The following is an 18,237-nucleotide window of genomic DNA, read 5'->3' on the forward strand; positions in this document are numbered from 1 at the left end:
AGGGGCGTCCGAGGGTGCGGGCTGAGGGAGCCGCGCCGAGGCTGTGCGGAGAAGAGTTCCCAGAAAACAATTGGATACCATAGCGCTCAGCTTCACGTTTGGCACATCACCGGACCGATCCGGGCAGTGTGTGTATCTGAACGCCTCTGTGTATTTGCAGCTGTATAAACACAGGGAGATCGCTCCCCTCCCGCCCCCCCCAAGTATACGGCTACAAAAAAAGTATTTATTTGGTGGGATGTATTTGTGTAATGGTGTCTGGTTTTGCCTACTTTTTCTATCTTGAAGCACTTCCCTTACAGTATTTTCAGAAGTATGAGTCTGTGGTTTTTACTGTACTTAATCCAAGTTAACATAATTATCATTAAAGTAAAAGACTGCATCTATTATATAAAAACGTGCGACAATAATAGGTAAAATAGCAAAATAATTCTTTGTTTCTTTCAAGTTGTTGTTGGGTGTTGCATATGGTGCAGAAAAAATGTGTTTGTGATTCTGTATTTGGGGGATCCAAATAGCAATTTTACCTATCAGAGGACTAATTAATTCTTTGTGTGTCACTGGGAAACTCTCACAGTAATATTCAAGCAGTGGGCAGAAAGAAAATAGATTCAGGTGCTTAGAACATTTCTTAAAATATCAAGTCCTAGGGAAATGTATAATTAATTTACAATTCTGTTTTATTTAAAATAAAGTTACAAAATATGAATGAGATTTTGTAATGTGACCAAGCTTCTCTGTGATAAATATTTCATTTTTGTCTAGTGTTCACCAGCATAAGGCAAGCAAGTCAGAAGAATGTGTCTTGATAGTAATTGAGTGACTGTAAATCAGCACAACTGTAATCTTCAAGAGTCACATTTAGCACTGGGGATTTGATTTTTGTATTTTCTCATAAATTTTTGACTGCCTGAGGGGAAAAAAATTAGAAAGTAGAAAACTATAAGCAAACGCAGCATGTTGTTAGATTACAGCAGTAATGTTGATACCAGTCTTCCCCTGGGAACCTTGTTAGATTGTAAACAAGATTCTTCCCAATCCACATATGAAAATGTGTTTATCTCTTACAAACACAATATAATGGTTTGAAGTGGCGGCTGACAGCTTTAGTGAGAGAAGACCTATCATAACCAAAGCTCGGTGCAAAGGAGTGACTCCAGTTAAAAGAACAGCAGCACAGCTGAATCCATTTAACTGGTAGAGTGGATTTGATTGGGTTGGTTGCTAGGGAATGTCTCCAGCACCATGTATTTCAATGAATTTAAACACTGGATGAATTACACACCTAGGTCTGCTTAAATAATCCACCTGGTATTGGCTCCAGCCATATTGAGAGCAGGTGTGTGTTGCTTCTCTCCAGCCAGTTTTCCCTTAATGTGCAGTTCCACTGTGCAGATCACATGCAGTTACCTTGTTCTGTGGTGGCTGCTGGGCAAGTTGAACTTGTCATACCAATTCTGTACCTAGTGTTTTGTAGTATACTTATTTAAAAGGAAAACAAGCCAAAACAAATAAAACCCAAAGCCAGGTAATGCAAACGTTACTACAGGCAGTAATTTCTAGAAGTAGACTTGAAGTAGACATTTATTTGATACAGAGTTACAGGAAGAGTCTGATCTTCTTCTTGGTTATGTTGTAATAACTGAATTACCTGACTTCAGTGAAGTTGCACAGAGCTTATGCAGTAGACAGTTGTGCTGGGACTTGCATTAGGGAGCTTGGGAGCACCAGTCTATGCAAGCTACTGTCAGTTACTAATTTTGCACACATGGGGCCTCTTACATCTGTGCCAAGCAATACTAATCAATAGCATGTTAAAAATACCATCTAGGATAGAACTGACATCAGTCATCCCTGTGCATTCTGCTGCTGTAAAACTGACGTGGATTACTGAGGGCAGTGTTATAAAGAAGTCTTTCCTTGGTGTAAAAGCTACCTGGAAACAGCCCTTTGCTGACTTCTTTTACAAACGGGATGTGGATGTCCGGCTTTATCTCTTCAACATTTATAATGTAAGTTTATGCAACATTTTGTGTTGCCATGAAGGAAGAAGTAAGAGGACCAGACTTCCCCAAAAGCAGCCTTCTAAGAAGTTTGATAGGCTTAAGAAAACTCAGCTAGATTCCTCTTCTGAAGAAGATTTCATAAATTTCTGATAGCACTTTCCTAAATATAAAACATGAGTGACTAGATTTTTCAAGTTCATATGTGTAATCTGGAAGAAAATAAGAGGCATACTTAATTCTAATGAGAACCACTACAGATTAAGCATCTTTAACACTGGAGGATGGCCTGCAGAGGCACAGAGAGCAGTGGACCATCTGTACCACTCAGATCAAAATTGCATTTTGGAGAGGGTGCTATATTAAAAGTGCTATATTAAAAGATTGGGGCACTCCTGTGGAACTGTTCTGGCTTTATCTGTAAGTTGCAGATTAACCTTGTTGACAGGACTGGGAAAAGAACTGTTAATAGAAACTTTGTTGTGTTTCTTCCTGGAAGTTCACCAAAGACTAGGAGTCAAAAAAACCAATCTGTATTTGGCCACTGGCAATCCACGAGAGACCCTCTTGTGTTGCTATTCTAAAAACTACTTAAAGCTAGCTTTTGGATTGTACTGTGTATATGCTGTTAAGTTGTGGCATGTATGTCTTGTGAAAATATACTTTAAGAAATAGGTTATTTTCTAAAATTACTTTGATTTTCTTACCTACTTATTGGTATGACTTTTGCACATAATTACACACTTTGAGTTGATTCCCAGGAGTTCTTACCCTGATAACAATGGAAACATAACACATCACAGTAGTTGAAAAATATTCATTGTGGGGGAGTGATGTAACAGGTTTGGTGGAAGATGCCTGTTGTATCTGACATGACATTCTTTCTTCCACTCACAGTATCTTTCAGAGATTGCTAATTCTTTTAACCACAGATATACAAGTGTAGATAAAATAGCTGCAGGAGAGCAGTTTATGTGAGTCCCCAAATGTCTTAAGTATTTCATAGATAGCTAAGCAGCTCTCTGAGCTGGGGACAGTTTCTATTTTTAGTTATGCAGTGTGTGAGGGGCAGTAAAGTGTGAGGAAATGACTAGCTAAGGGGAGAGAGGCAATGAGGTCGGGAGGTTACTCCCATGTATTTGTTTTAAAGATGAGAAAAATGTAAGAAAGACTGTTCAATGCACAACACTGTAGTGAAGGTAGTTCTGACCAGATATAGCAAGAATGGGCAGCCTTCCAAATGCCACAAGAAAAGTTAGCAAATGCTTTTATTTTGAGAAGCTGTTGGCTAGTATAGACTGAAGAAAACCCACGTGAACTTCCAGACCTTCTGAAAAATGTTTGTGTGTAATGAAAACATCTATAGCATTAGTTTATTTTTTTAACAAAAGTACATATGTGTAGTTTCTGAAGAGCAGAAGGCATTTCTCTACCTTGTGCCTCAAAAAGCTCGTGTCTGAGAGTATGTGCCTGTTAAGCAAACTTTCTTTCTACACTCCCCTGTTGAAACAGATACAGGTTTCTTTCTCAGGCTGCTTTTGTCTATTCTGGACAGCAGCAACACCTTGACATAATTCTTCCCAGTTATACTGCTTCAGATGGAATTCTTAGTACAAGGAATGAAAATTGATTTGACTTCTCAGTGTTTCTTTTGCTATAGCCTGGCATATTTCGTAGCAGCAGCAGATACTACGACTGCATCTGTTAAATTTGAAAGCTCTTTCCCTGCCCATTGGAACAAGTATGGGGGTATGTAAATAAATTTTTAATTTCTAGGAAAAAAGGTAACTTCCCCTACCTGTGAAACCCACTGGACAGACTATTGAGGAAGGAGGATTTTTTATTTCCTCCAAACCCTATCAGTGTGCAAATTTGGAAAGTACTCTTAATAAATATTCCATATTGGTGTAGCAATATATCTGTTGACTTATGTGAAAATTCAATTTACGTGAGCATAGAAACTGATTATAATTTTTCAGACCAGTGGTTTTGCTAATGCATGAAAACTTTGATTAAGAAAGTTTATCTCAAAGAGCTGACAGAGAGGAAGTAATAATGTGGCTATGAAATAATCTGCTGGAGTAAAAACTGTTTTCTGTACAGGTAGACTAGCCAACATGTTTCTTAGGGTAAAACACATTGTGCTGTGTTCTTTCTGCTCTGACGTTTCTGGGCTTTACAAAAATCAGAGAATCTCTCTTGCGTAATTTTAAATTGATTTTTCCTTCTTGTACAAAAGATCATTGGCACCAGTCCAGAAAAAGACAGGGAGCAAGTAGGGAATTCATTAAAAAATGACTCATTGATTGCTGGATCTGATGAAATAATTAGTACTTGATATTTTCAGTACGTTTTCATGTTGTTATTTTGACTTCTAAAGGCAAGAGAAGATCCCTTTATATCAAAAGATGACTGAGCAAAGTTGTGATTTCAAAGGTTTTTCAGCATGCTAATTCATTCCTTGTAATCTCCTTGTAGGAATTACTAAGAATTTTTCATTGCATCATTAACAGGAGTAGTACCAGTTAGATGTGCTCTGTTTTGCAATCAAGTCAATTTTTGGAGCATAGGCTCTGTTTTGCATTCCAGACATAGGCAGTGCAAGTCACTTTGTTGCATCCATTCCCGAACATTAGCAGTAATGGGCCTTCAAATGTGTTCGTTGTTAATAATGATATTTTAAAAAAGTGTATAATCTTGGAAGCCAACAGAAGTGCTGAAGGGATCTTGCACTAGCATTAAAGCTCTAGCAGACTTCAAACAATATAATAACATAATTCCAAGATCAGGGCAGCTTCGCTCTTTAATGGAATTTGTAAGATAAGTCAGTATATAACAAATCCTCTGTCTGAGTGTTCTCTGACTTTGCAAATATGTTGTTAGTTCAGTAAATTTTACGACAGTCCTGTTTGAGAATTATGATAGATATGGGCTTTTTTTCTCTTCAACATCTGTATTTTTGATGTATGTCATCTGTAAATGGGTCACTAAGGAAGAAGGAGGATGATTGCTATTTATATGTATGAAAGCAAAAGATTTTGAAACCCTGCTAAATCCTTGAGCTTGCTGCCAGATCTGAGCTTGGAGTGAAATTTTGTTGCCTACGTTGATAACAGCTTATGAATTAAATTTTTCAAGTTTCTGCTACTAGCTGGCACTAGAAAAATAAGTGTTTGCTTTGGGAGTTTGGTTAGTTTTTTCTTAGGAGTTAAAATTATTTCAAGTACATTGCTTTTTACCTCTTTGGAGAGAACCTGGCTGTTCCTTGATGGGTGCAGAGGGGTGAAAATGTAGATAAATACTTGTTTCCCTCTCCCTTATAGGAGACCTGCAAAAGAAAAAGAAATAGAAGCCGTTAAGCTACCTTGTTCAGAGAGAACATTAAATCAGCACAACATGGCACAGCATAGTATTGTCCTTGGATTATTCATGATGACTGTTTTATCACTGTTGGATGGAAGTTCAACTTTCCTGTTAAATCAACGTCTGAAGGGAAGATTTCAAAGAGACCGTAGAAACATCCGCCCAAACATCATCCTTGTTCTTACTGATGATCAGGATGTAGAACTTGGTAAGAGACCACTATAAAGAGAATTTCGGCCAATGAGTATGACATTGCTTTTTCTTGAAGCTAGATCCTTGCATTCAAAATAAGAATTTTTTTTCAATATGAAAAATGATAGGAAGAAAATGTTTAAACCTGCCTTTATGAAGAGCATCCTTTCCATCCGCCTGCAATTCAGGGACAGCAAAAGTTAGGCCCAGAATGTTAAAGCTTCTGTTCCTGTGGAAATACACATTCATGCCTGTCTGTCTTCATCTAAACATCTAAGCTTTGCTTCTGGCAATTGCAAGTATACCCTGGGAAGCTGCATGCCAAAACAGCAGGTTTAAATTAATAACTGATAATTGCACCATGTAATTATCCAAATTATTTTGTGTAATTGCAGGCATTCATTACATATACAATTTTCATTTTATTTACTTAAATGTTACCTAACACAGTCATACTATTCTTGTAATTGTCCATTTAGATGTGTAGTTGATTACTGAGCAAAATGATACAGAATGAAAAGATCTACTCTGTTATCAACTCTATGTTAATTGTTGAAGAAAGGAGATGAAGATGAAACACATGGTATGCCTAATGATTTGGAATAATGAATTAACTGGCAGTTTGGGTTTTGTTGTGTTACCTGAACAAGCTTGTATTTACCAAATGCTGTCTTTAGTTATGAGAAGTGATTAACACAAACCAGTTAACATTAATAATTTTGCATTAGAATTATACTCTCATATGTGTATGAAGCCTCGGTCATCTGAAAAATTAGAACTCTTGTATGTGTAGTCTGGTGAGGTAGTTTTGCCACCAAATTTTTCTGCATCCGATTTCTAGTATGGATAGGAAAATTTGGAAAAGGGACCTCACAGAAGAAATAGAACATAAAATTAATCAACTTGTACTTCTCATACACTTACTCATCTTGTTGAGAAGTGAATCACAGCAACGTTGCAGTCTTTGTACAGATGCTTCCTTTGTATCAATATTACTGTATGTCTGCAGAATCATAGACGTCACATTCTTCTTCAAGGTGGTAAGAAAAACTGCTATGGAAGTAATCTCATCAAATTAAATGCTGTTCAAATTATCAGGATCAGATTATATTGTTGTCACCTTTTTTTTAATGGTTATTTGGATCAGAAATTAAGCAATTTCAAGAACATATATCCCAAAAAACCTAAGCACATTTTCTTGCAGGCTTGGAGGATGGTCCTAAAAATGTATCATCTTCTATTTTGTGCTAGCCTTTTTTGTTTCTGATGCAATCGTGTAAGTCCTTTGGGCAGTATATTTCACTTCCCTGATAACTTGATGCTTTCCAATTTCAAGGATAATGGGCATGTGTCCACGCAAATTAGGATCTAACTAAGGAAAATCCATTTGATGAAGCTGAGATTGGATATTTGTCATTTGCCACTAATGGCTTTGGGAGACTCAATATTTGTTGGAATTAATTTTTATTGTTGTCCGGTGAGCTGTCCAAGTTAATCAAAATTGCCGTTTGTGGTGATTGTAGTTAGTGCATTTAAGCAAGATGAAAACAAAACGTGAATTACAAATAAAAGCTAAGGAAAAGTTGGAAGCTATGAAGGCATAGCAGAGAAAACTGTGGGTAAGATTTCATCGGTTTCTAAGAATATTCTGTAACTGATTGGTGTTTTAGCTTTCATTGTTCTCTTGTAGCAACTTTGGAGGTAAAAGGGAATGCAACACAGTCTCAAGTGCCTTTAACAGCCTTTCCTTTATTTATTTAAAGATAGATTTAGCAATGTGCCAGTAGCAGGTGGAGCTTACCAGAAAGACAATGTTGTCCTTTTCTGAAAGGAGGTGGTGTTTTTTTTGTTTTGATTTTTTGTGGTTTTTTTTTTTTTTTTTTTTTTTTTGTTGTTGTTATTGTTTTGGTTTTGTCTTTTAATTCACATTACTCTTAATCGTTTTACTGGAAACCAAACCTCAGCCTTGTATTGGAAGAAGGAAAATACTGGTGAAGGGCTGGCAGATCAAATGCAGAATCTCTGAAGGACATCAAAGGAAGAATGAGTGTAGATTGTAATGGATACAAATGGGAGAAGACAAATGAGAACATCAAGAACTACAGACACAGACATATTTGATAGACTGTCTAATGAAAATACTTGTACTGACAAGCATAATATAAAGAAGAGGAATATAGTGACCAGGAATAATTAATTAGAAACAGACTTTTTTTCCCCTACTACATCTAAGTTAGTATAATGCTGATGTCCTGTGTGTGATGGATTCAGTATCTCCAGTTGAGTCAGGTTTGCCTACCATACTGCTATGGCTTTAACAAACCAGCTCATTTCATAGTCTAATTGGAGAAATATCTGATTATTTAGGAGCTTTTTCAACCACATTAAAGAAATTCGAGTGAGAGGTGATTTGTATGTTTTGACACCTTCCTCTGAAAAGCTACAAAAGTAGCATGGAAGATAATTTTTTCTTAGTTATCATATGTGGAGATGGGGGCTTTAGAGCTTTGTTAAATGTGAGGGTGTCTTGGGGTGAAGAAAGGGAAATGAAGATGTGAGAAGGGTGTCTAAGGAGTTTAAAATACAATTAAAAGAGAAGTCTTTAGGAGACAAAATTCTGGAGTTCAGTTTATTGGAAAACACTTCTGAAGTTGTGCTTCAGAGTAGACAAATCACTTGATACTTAATACAAGTTCTTCAACAGTTGGAGCTCCATAAAATTTAAATTATTCCCTTCTTCAACAAAACACAACTAATAGGAAGTCAGTATTTTTTCATAAATAATTTGATATTTTCTCCATTAATATTAGTCAAAAGATCAGCTTCGTCCCTGAGGTGAACTGTGAAGATAGGTGAAGCAAAGTTATGGAAAGCGCACATTTCAAGTGATATTTCAACATAAAGTTTGCTTAACTTTGTTCACTGAGTAACTTTAACACTTCAAATTGATTGAACTTCCATATTTTCTTATTAATCCAATGAATATTTTCTTAAAATGGCGTAGAAATTTCTTTTAACTGCTAGATTTTTGTTTATTATCAGTGGTTTTTGATGGGTAGCAACATCTTCTGAATTAAATATTGATACTTTTAAAGTATGACTTCCTGTCATATATCCACTAGCGAAATCTCAGAAGGTTTTGTAGCTCAAAAGGTGGTGTGGTGAGGTCCCAGTTGCTGATTAACACATAAGTAATCTGCCAGAGAATGGTTGTCTGTGTATTGGAGGCAAATGGAAGAAAATAAGCTTTCATTGGCTGGTTTAATGCTGTTTAAAATATTTAAAGCTGGCCTATTTAAGATTGTACAGAAGAGTATGCTGGATTTTTACCTTGCGCTGCCCTGTCACTCTGTATTAGTTCTCAAGCTGGAGAAGCAGATTAGATCATATGTTTTTGTGTTTAAGACTGTTGATATATAAGATGTTGTCATTACAGCAGTACAGCTTCTTTTATTACAGAAGCTTACTCTCCCCAAGGGGAGTCTTAACATGTACTGTTATTTATGCATAAATGCCTCTGTCATTTAAAGGCGTTGTTAAATTGTATTTCAATATTGCAATGGCAAAACATTTTTTCAGACTCCCTGTTTATACTTGGGCTAGCTCATAAGACAACAGAGGAAACATCCACAGTTTTCAAGCTCACATAATGTATAATTAGCTGTTATATTTGTTAACTGTATTGTACGTACCTTTAAGCACTAACACTTAACCACAGCTATTATAGAAACAAAAAAGTAAAATATTGTTTTCTTCAGAAACTCTTTTTTGATATGTGAAGTTTAGCAAATTCTAAGGGGGCAGTGCAATAACCTGCCTTGGTTCTTGTCACAAAGTGATATGACATGTGCTCTGACTTGAGAAATGCACAAAGAGATTTTCAATTTCTATTTAATACTCATTCCAACAAAATGGTCTCAAACTAATGCCATGGCAGTTCTTAGGTAAAATGACCTACCATAGCAATTAACCTTTCTTCATGGTGCCAGAGAGTCAGATTTTGTATGTGGTTTATGACCATTTTCCCTCCAGGTTTTGACTCCTGGTTTTTTCAATGTGCTCTGTATTAACCAACCTACTGTTGCAATTTCATGATGAAATTTTGAGCTTAGAAGAGCTTAGAAGAAACCTAAATCCATGATTGACAGAAACAACATAGTTTGTGCCAGATGGTTGTAGGATGCAGCCATCAGCTTTGATTAAAGCTAAGCTATTAATCCAACTCAGCCTTGGGCAAGTTAACCCCAACCCTATTCTAGCATGAGCCCATACCTTCCTCTCCATGTTGTCAATTGGCTTTTTCTGCTCATAACAAGAAGGGAGGGTTGGTGATGAACAGGTTTTATCTCCTTTGCAAGGTCATGCTGTTGACATGTACCATGACAAATTCTTTAGAAAATTGAAATTCTTCCTAGATCAAGAAAATTTTCTCTAACTTGCTCAGTTTTTACTATTAGGCACTGATAGAGGAGGGAAACTAAATTTCTTATTTCTCTGATACTTGGTGTTTCTGGGTTTAGGAAGAATGCTGATATGGATCCAGATTTAGTTAGGTGGATGTCTATGGTAAACATCCAGTCTTTGACCAAAACCTTATCTTGAATAAACAGAAAAACCATTTGGCAGCAATGCGGCATTCAGTAATTGTGGTCAAAAAGACTTTTATTCATGTTACCCCAATTTATCCAAATCCCTTGCTTATTTGTTTGGTTATATAAAACATAGTGTTACCTGCCCCAAGTAGTCATCTAAAAATCTGATTCTGCAGAATCAAGCCTAAGAAAATGTAGATAGTAAGACTTTTACCAGAGTGGATGAAGCAGATAGCTAGAACTCAGTGAACTTGTTAGTGAGTTTTTTGGTGTCTTTGGTTCAGTGACAATTAGAGAAATCAATACCTCCTAATATCTCACACTAGGGAATAGAACTATTTAACTGCACAACAAGTCCAGAAGACCTTTTTTGAGCAGTAGTTTGGACTAAATAGTCTTCCAAATGAAATGACTCTGTGCTTACAACCCTCAGCCTTTTGCATAAGGCTGGCACAAAAGGTAGCGTATCAGGTTTCTTGTGAAACCAAAAATTAAAGGACACTTACGGAGTACGTATACTTTGATCAGGGTTGCTGTATAAAGTGCTTTTCACCCTCAGCTGCTGGAACAGTATTAGCAGCCCCAGAGAGGATGTCGAGATGCTGCAGATAGTTACGGTTGTAAATCTTGAATTTAGAGAGAGAGAAATGAAAGAAGCATTATGATCTGTGTCAACATGCTTGAGTCAAATCTTTACTTAGGACTTCAGTATTTAGTCCTTACTGAAACAATGGGAGAACTTCACTGAGGCAGGATCAGGAAGCTCTCTGGATTTGGGTTCACTTAGAGATAACAGTGCCCTTACTACTTGTGCTTCCTTCAGGTCTCTAATGTAGCATCTGAGCTTTTGTGACTGAAACAAGAAAATATTTCTGACATGTTTTCCCTCTTTCAGGTTCTATGCAAGTGATGAATAAAACAAGACGTATCATGGAACATGGAGGTGCTCATTTCATCAATGCCTTTGTGACAACGCCCATGTGCTGCCCATCTCGCTCCTCTATCCTGACAGGGAAGTATGTCCACAACCACAACACTTACACCAACAATGAGAACTGTTCCTCTCCATCCTGGCAGGCTCAGCATGAAATACGCACCTTTGCAGTGTACCTCAACAATACAGGGTACAGGACAGGTAAGATCAAGGCTGGGTCCATCTGAAAGCTTCCTTAGACTTGCCTTAGACTTAGTACAAAGGCTAATTTATGTTTTTTAATTCTAATTTCTTCTTGACTTCTGGCATTCTTACGTGCATAATGCCAGAGCTTAGGTCTTGGTGTTGCTTTAGGTTCCTTGTATTTTTACTTAAGGAATTTTTTGTTTACAAACAAACAGCCAACAAAAATCCCAAGACTTCTCATTTTCAGAAGATGGAAACAAAATACCGTGTATGCTTGAACTGAAGACCTAGCAAACCTAGAATATGGCCTACAATTACCTGAAGTGTGCAGAGCAACCAAGAAAGGTGCTATGAAAAGGAATTAGTGTTTTGACTTCTTTCATAAAACTGATATATGAAGCAAATTGGGAATGAGAGAGAAGAGACTGCTCCTTTTGTGCTTTGGGGCAGTCGGCTGGTATGATTTCTCTAGACAATCAATTCCCAGAAAGGTTTATGAATAATTGGCAATAATAATTTGTTGGTTTTTATTCTTTAGTTTTGAGGTCCTTTGGTAGTACTGGTTTGCCCTGCAGATGTACACTTTAGCTTCTTAATTCCTTGTTTGTGGTGTGGCTTGTTTGTTTGTTTGTTGGCTTGGATGGATTTTTTGCTTGTTTTTTTTGGGGCTTTTCAAGGAGTAGAAAAAGAGGCAATGAGGAGTAAAGCTTTTTGAGGCTTGCTTATATATTTCAAATCACAACCTTGGAGTGAGAAAGTTTTTTAATCAATTCATAACCCAGGCCATCTCCCTGGGGTTTTTCTCTCCTCTTTTCTCTTTTGTGCAATCTTGAAGGCAGAAACTGTACTCTTCTATTCCGCTTCATAGCTTCCATCTGTTTTTCTTTTCTGCTGCTGGTTTCGCATCTCCTTTGCCACTTCTCTATCTATTGTGATTTCCCTGTGTTTTGTTCTGTTGCAAAAGATGATTCTTCTGGGGATCAGTCTTTCTGCTCTGTAGTGTGTTCTCTGAGGTAGTGGCATTTGTGGCTGGGATATATAGAGACTGGTGCTGCTGCTGACACCTTTGGGAATGTGCTAGTTGTATGCAGGCAGAAGGGAGCAGTGTGGTGCAGATTTTTCTTGCACAAGTTGTAAGTGAAAAATAGGCGGCAGAAAAGGTGCGTCTTACCCCTAATTGTTTCTTTGGTTTCAGCCTTAGTTGTCAGTTTTATACTTTCTAACTTCGGCACTTTAAAAAGCTTGACTAACTTTCTTAGGCACTGTACTTGGAAGAATAGAGAGACCAAGCTCAAGGGAAGTTCAGTCTTTGGCTATGATAATGGGGGATGGAGCATGTGATAGCACACTGTGCTGTCAGTGTGCCATAAGGTAGAGAAAAATTGGCCATCAGTGTGCAGTAGACACACCTGTATTTCTCCTCTTAGTCTACTGGGTGAAGTACCTCAATGAAGGAACTAAAGGGATCTGATAACAAAATGTAGTCTTAAGCTGTTCTTTGAAAATACTCTTAAGATGCAGAAGACTCACTGTATGTTTTATGCAACCCATTAGATTTCCTGCAGTTACTGAGGTAATTATACTAAGGCCACATCTTCTAATCCTTACAGTAGTGTCATACTTCTGGTTGTCACAAAAGGTGCTGACTTGGGACCATTTTGTCGACCATTTTGAAGGTGGCTTCAGTACTTAGGAATTACTGATTTGGAAAATCTGCTCTGTTACTTTAATACCTATAAAGAACTGGTATCATGAAAAAATCTTACCCATGGAGCAAAATTTAATACTTAATGACAGGATTTTTGTCTCAGACAGAACCCCCATATTTCTGCAGTTAATTCATTAATTTCACTAGGTTTATTCAACTGTACATTGTCAGTCTAAGAGTATATTTGGCCATGATGTGAATGCAGCGTATGGTTGACCTTTGGGCTAACTGGTTGTTCCATGCAATGCTGAGAGTACTTTCTCATCTGCTTCCCTCTGATTGTCTCTCAGGGAACAAAAATATTAAAAGTAATTTTTGCTAGATATACATCTGAAAAAAGAATGGAAGTGTTCTTCTCTCTTTCCCCCCGCTCCCTCACTATAGTAAAGATTGGGCAAATGTTCAACTTTGGGCTGGGGAAAACTGGTATCAGATACAGAAGCAAGAGATTTTAGAGAGGTAAACAAATCTTTATGTGTAATTAAGACGCATGCTCAGAACCCAAGTTAATAGCTGGAAAATTGTCTGTTGAAATAAGTCAGAAGAGCAGTGCGCTAAATGCATTTTCAAAATACCTAATGCACAGCATTCATATTGAAATATAGAGTGTTAATATCTTAAAACGTTAGTTCTTATTTCACACTCTTGGCGGTAAGTGCAGTTTCACAGGGCACTAATAGGTGGATAGATGCACCTCAGCATCATGAAGGATATGAAGAGTCTGGGAGGAGGAATGTCTGACTCCAAATATATCAGGTACTGAAAAAGAAAGTATAATGGTAATCGTGGTCCATTTCTCCTGTACATAGGTTGTAAATCAAAATATCTGCATTAGGGAGATATAAATAACAAAAAAAAACAGAGGCAAGATTAAAACTCAGAACTTTTATCTTAGATCTGTTGTAATGGAGAGAAGAAAGCTATTTGAAGAAAAAACAGAAAGGAATGAATCAATTTAACAATGGCGTTTCTGTTATGCCTTCTTACTGTGCTTCTGCTTTCTCTACCCCTAGCTTACTTTGGGAAGTACCTTAATGAATACAATGGCTCCTACGTGCCTCCCGGTTGGAAAGAATGGGTTGGATTGCTTAAAAATTCTCGATTTTACAACTACACGCTCTGTAGAAATGGAGTGAAGGAGAAGCATGGATATGACTACTCCAGGGTAGGTCCTGTTGATTTATTTCTACTAACATTTGGACATGACCACAAGAAAGCTGCACTTCATAGTTTCAGTCTCTTTTTGTACTTGAAAGCTGCTATGTGTAACATCATCTACAACGAGTAACAGTAGTGTTGGGACATTGTTACCTTCCATTCTGGGAGGGTTATGTTACTGAAAAGATTGTTACTAACAGTGTAAACAAGTAAAATGTTCTGAGACTGTGTTAAATATTACGACCTGAGGATGTGGCAGTAGACTTAAATGCTTCCGGTTAACTATTTCTGTGCTTTGTATGATAATTATTGTGGCAGTGGAGTTACACAAGCGTTAATGAGATGAGAGTCTGTTTCCCTCCAGCTAGAACCCACCCTTTTCGTTTAAGGAACTTCTTTCACAGCCGCAATACTATGGAGTATTCACAGAATCCTGGTACAATTTATGACAATTCTGAATCACTGGAGGATCTACCTGTTACGTTTGTATTTTTGTGGATACAGATGTATATGTTTTTTAATATCCTTTCAAGGATATTCTATCCTGACTAAACTTACAAAAACGCCTCATAGTCATTATCAAATGCAGTTTTATTTTTTCCTCATCTAACATGATACAGTTCAATACCTGCTTGCAGTCAAGAATACATTTATTTCAGCTAAAAGTGCTCCTTTCCAAAGGAACCAGCTTTACTGATGTCCTAAAGTAGGCAGAAATGACACTGTAGTATGATGGTATCACTCTGGACTGATTTGTAATGTATATTTGTTTAACATATGTTTTGTTTGCTTTCTCTTATTGATCGCGACTCCTGCCTTCCTATTTGTGTTTCATTAACATAGTGTTCACAGCCAGTTTCTCCTTTAAAACTTGATGTCTGGCATTTCTACTTTCCTTTGCTGTATTTGCCTTTTGTAATTGAATGTACTTTGTGCTGAGAGATAAAGCTTCACAATCTTCTAGGGTTACCCTCTCCATCACCAGCCTCTAAGGGGAAGGGGCAAAGTAGCGTACAGAATTATTTGTCTTCTATTTTCCTTCAGATCTGTGAAGAATGACAGCTGTGTGTACGGAAATGTTATGATGGAAATATATCTTGTGTGGAAAAGTGTCAGCCGAGTGATCTCATAGGCACTGTTCTCCATCTCCATTATACCAAGGACCCAACGGGGAGCTTTATGTTCCAATACCTTCAGCTCTGTTTTGTGTGTGCAAGGGTTGAAGATGTTTACATTTCACTTGTTTTAATTTTTTCTTACAGAGTTTGGTAATAAATAAAAAACAAGATGATAGAAATACAAACTTTCTATAATCTTCATATTCTGACATAATAAGCAGCTACAGTAAAAAACAGTGTGCAGAACAACAATGCTTGACATTAACACTGGAGTTCAAATGAGCAAACAGAAGCTGAAATGGAGGACTCTCTCTTTCCTGCCATTTTTGTTGCTGGAAACATGATTTTCCAGCAATTACCAACATAATCAGATGAATTTTTTTAGTCCTATCTGTTTAACATAGTGTTAATTATGTGCCAGTGGAAAACTAGGGAAAAAATCACTGATTATTTTGTCCTCTAAAGTAACTGCTAAGCTCTTCTGAAAATTAAATTCTTTCAGATTTTCTTACAGGATATATTCTACTTTGATTTTTCTTTTTCAGTTTCTGTCAGCATTTTTTAGATTAACTTTAACTTTCTGCAACTACAACCTCTACAGTATGGGCCTTTAAAAAAAACCCTTTAGCAATCAGGTCAGTGAAATGTTTCTGTTTGGTCTTTTGGCCTGGTAAATGCTGGGTTTGCAGTGATTTTCACTTTGACCATGTGGAAACCAGTATCTTTAAAATGAAATTGGAAAACTATACTCTTGTAATGGCTAAATCAAAGATAAGTTGCACATTTCAAGTGATTGACTAGCTTAAAGAAGCAGCATGATGAAGATTAATGGCAGTGCATTTTTGAGAGCACTTAATTATTCTCTCTCAGCTATGAATATTGTCTCAGGCATTGAAAGCATGTTCAGAAGTCAGTTTTGCTTTAGTACATTTTCCCTTCTCCTGTGTACTTTGGTGAGTGGAAGTCCTTCATTTAATGCCTATTTAGAGGGAAAATGCTATCCCAGGAGCAGTCATAATTATGGCAGTTTCATAACAGTCATGCCTTGTGTTGTACCAGTGTGTAAAATTATAAATGGAGACTTTGCCAGCCTTCTTCTGGAATAGACAAGAAATAACTTTGGGGAAGTAAATATAGTCCATGAAAAAGGCTTTCTTTGAATGACAAGCTGACTTCTCAGACCAAGGATGTTGACAGAGGTGAAGAGGAACAAGTGTCTTAACTGTGGACAGAAAGCTGTACTGAAAAGGAGATGCAATCTAGTCTGTACCACACCTTGTACCTGTTTGCTTGACCAGAGGCAGATGTTATGTCTGATTTTCCATCCTGCTGTGACATGACAGTTATTTGGGTTTTTTTTAAGGTGTAGTTTCATATCCTACTCATGCTTGAGGGGTATTTATATTTGTAGTGTTTCCAGGGAATCACCTAAGGGAGAGCATGGCTTGTCATTAAAAATCCTGTCTTCAATCTCTATAGCTCTTGCAGATATCTTAAGAATGATAATGATACTTCTTAGAACATACAGAGATAGTCCAGGTCTTCTGCAGGAAGTTTTCTAACTTCTCAACAATATGCGTGACAAAGCTATATATCTATCAGATTGTCACTGTAATATTGAATGAAGTCTTTGGTTCAGTTAGCCCACCATCTTCTCGTGTTAGAGATTTCTGGTTCAGAAGAGGGTTAAAAAAGAAAAGAACATCAAGCCATTCACATTTTCACAGTATTTTTATGATGTAAGGTTGGACTATACGTCTTGAAGATACTGACACTGATGGTTTTTTTTTAATTCATATCTGGTCATTGTATTTAGTATTGTGTTTTTCATCATGTAGTTACCCACTTTAGGAAGAAAGGGTACAGTTTGATCTCATTTAGTGCCATTCAGTTCTGAGAAAAAAGCTAGAAGCTGTTGGTTTTTGTATTTCTAGGCAGTGAAGAAAGAATTATTTGAGTCTAATTTTTTGAGTTTTTAGTATTTGTAACTTACTTCCTCCTCATACCATTCTAAGTGAAGTAGCTTCTTTTTTCCTATTTCTTATGATACCTCAGATCTCTCCTTCCTATTGCCTCCCTCAGTTTGAAATTCCTTTTCAAGTGTCTCATTATACTTTTGCTTCTACTTGCAGGATTATCTGACTGATCTGATTACCAATGACAGTATTACCTTCTTTAGAATATCAAAGAAGATATATCCTCACAGGCCTGTACTGATGGTTATAAGCCATGCTGCTCCTCATGGTCCTGAAGATTCAGCCCCTCAGTATTCACAGCTCTTTCCTAATGCCTCAGAACACATGTAAGGAAAAACCAAAAACTTTGATTGATTTTTAGGTTCTGGAATATGGAAGTTCTGGGTACCTCAGGGGAACAATGTTTTCTTTATAGTATTCTTGGCATAACTTTGTCACAAATATATAAGAAGAGCTTCCAGATAAAGGTAAAGGGGCAGTACAAGTGTGTTGAGAATGGCTGCTGCATCTAGAACTCAGAACTGTAGCTCATTGAGATAAGTGGGAAGATTCATGTTGAATTCGTTGGACATTGTTACAGCTTATTTGGGAAGTAAAGCACTTTTTATTCTGAGCATGGTGATCAAAATTTGGTTCTTGGGCTATAATCTCTTCAAGGGAAGAAACTCTATCTCCCTGTCCTTACTTATAAACTATAGTATGCAATGCATCTTACTCCTGTTTCTTTTATGGAAAGAACAGAAATACAGGCCTGCCGCACCAAATTACACAGGCTATTTCTGAATGAGCTGGTATGTCCGTACATGACCCAATACAATGTCTTGAACGGATCCCAAAAGCAGTATCACCTGGTTCCTGAAGGAACATGTTCATAAGCTCCATGTTGAGATGTTTCTTGTTTATAGAACAGAGACATTTTGCATGTACAGCTCTTAATGCTGCACTACAGGTATCTCCTCACAGGGAGGTAAAATGAATGCTTCTCCCAAATCACCTCTTTTTGCAAC

At 37.1% G+C, this 18,237-nt stretch overlaps 1 protein-coding gene across 1 annotated transcript in view; it reads left to right on the forward strand.

Annotated features, from left to right (window-relative positions):
• SULF2 (sulfatase 2) overlaps positions 1-18,237 on the forward strand; it is a 52,441-nt gene that overhangs the window by 613 nt on the left and 33,591 nt on the right. The window contains exons 2-5 of the mRNA XM_005423649.3: positions 5,327-5,574; positions 11,046-11,285; positions 13,992-14,143; positions 17,387-17,556. Coding sequence (XP_005423706.1) covers positions 5,400-5,574; positions 11,046-11,285; positions 13,992-14,143; positions 17,387-17,556 — 737 coding nt within the window. The 5' untranslated portion in view covers positions 5,327-5,399. The remainder of the gene's footprint in view (positions 1-5,326; positions 5,575-11,045; positions 11,286-13,991; positions 14,144-17,386; positions 17,557-18,237) is intronic.

Source organism: Geospiza fortis, unplaced genomic scaffold (genome assembly GCF_000277835.1).
Source record: "Geospiza fortis unplaced genomic scaffold, GeoFor_1.0 scaffold361, whole genome shotgun sequence".
Classification (NCBI taxonomy): domain Eukaryota; kingdom Metazoa; phylum Chordata; class Aves; order Passeriformes; family Thraupidae; genus Geospiza; species Geospiza fortis.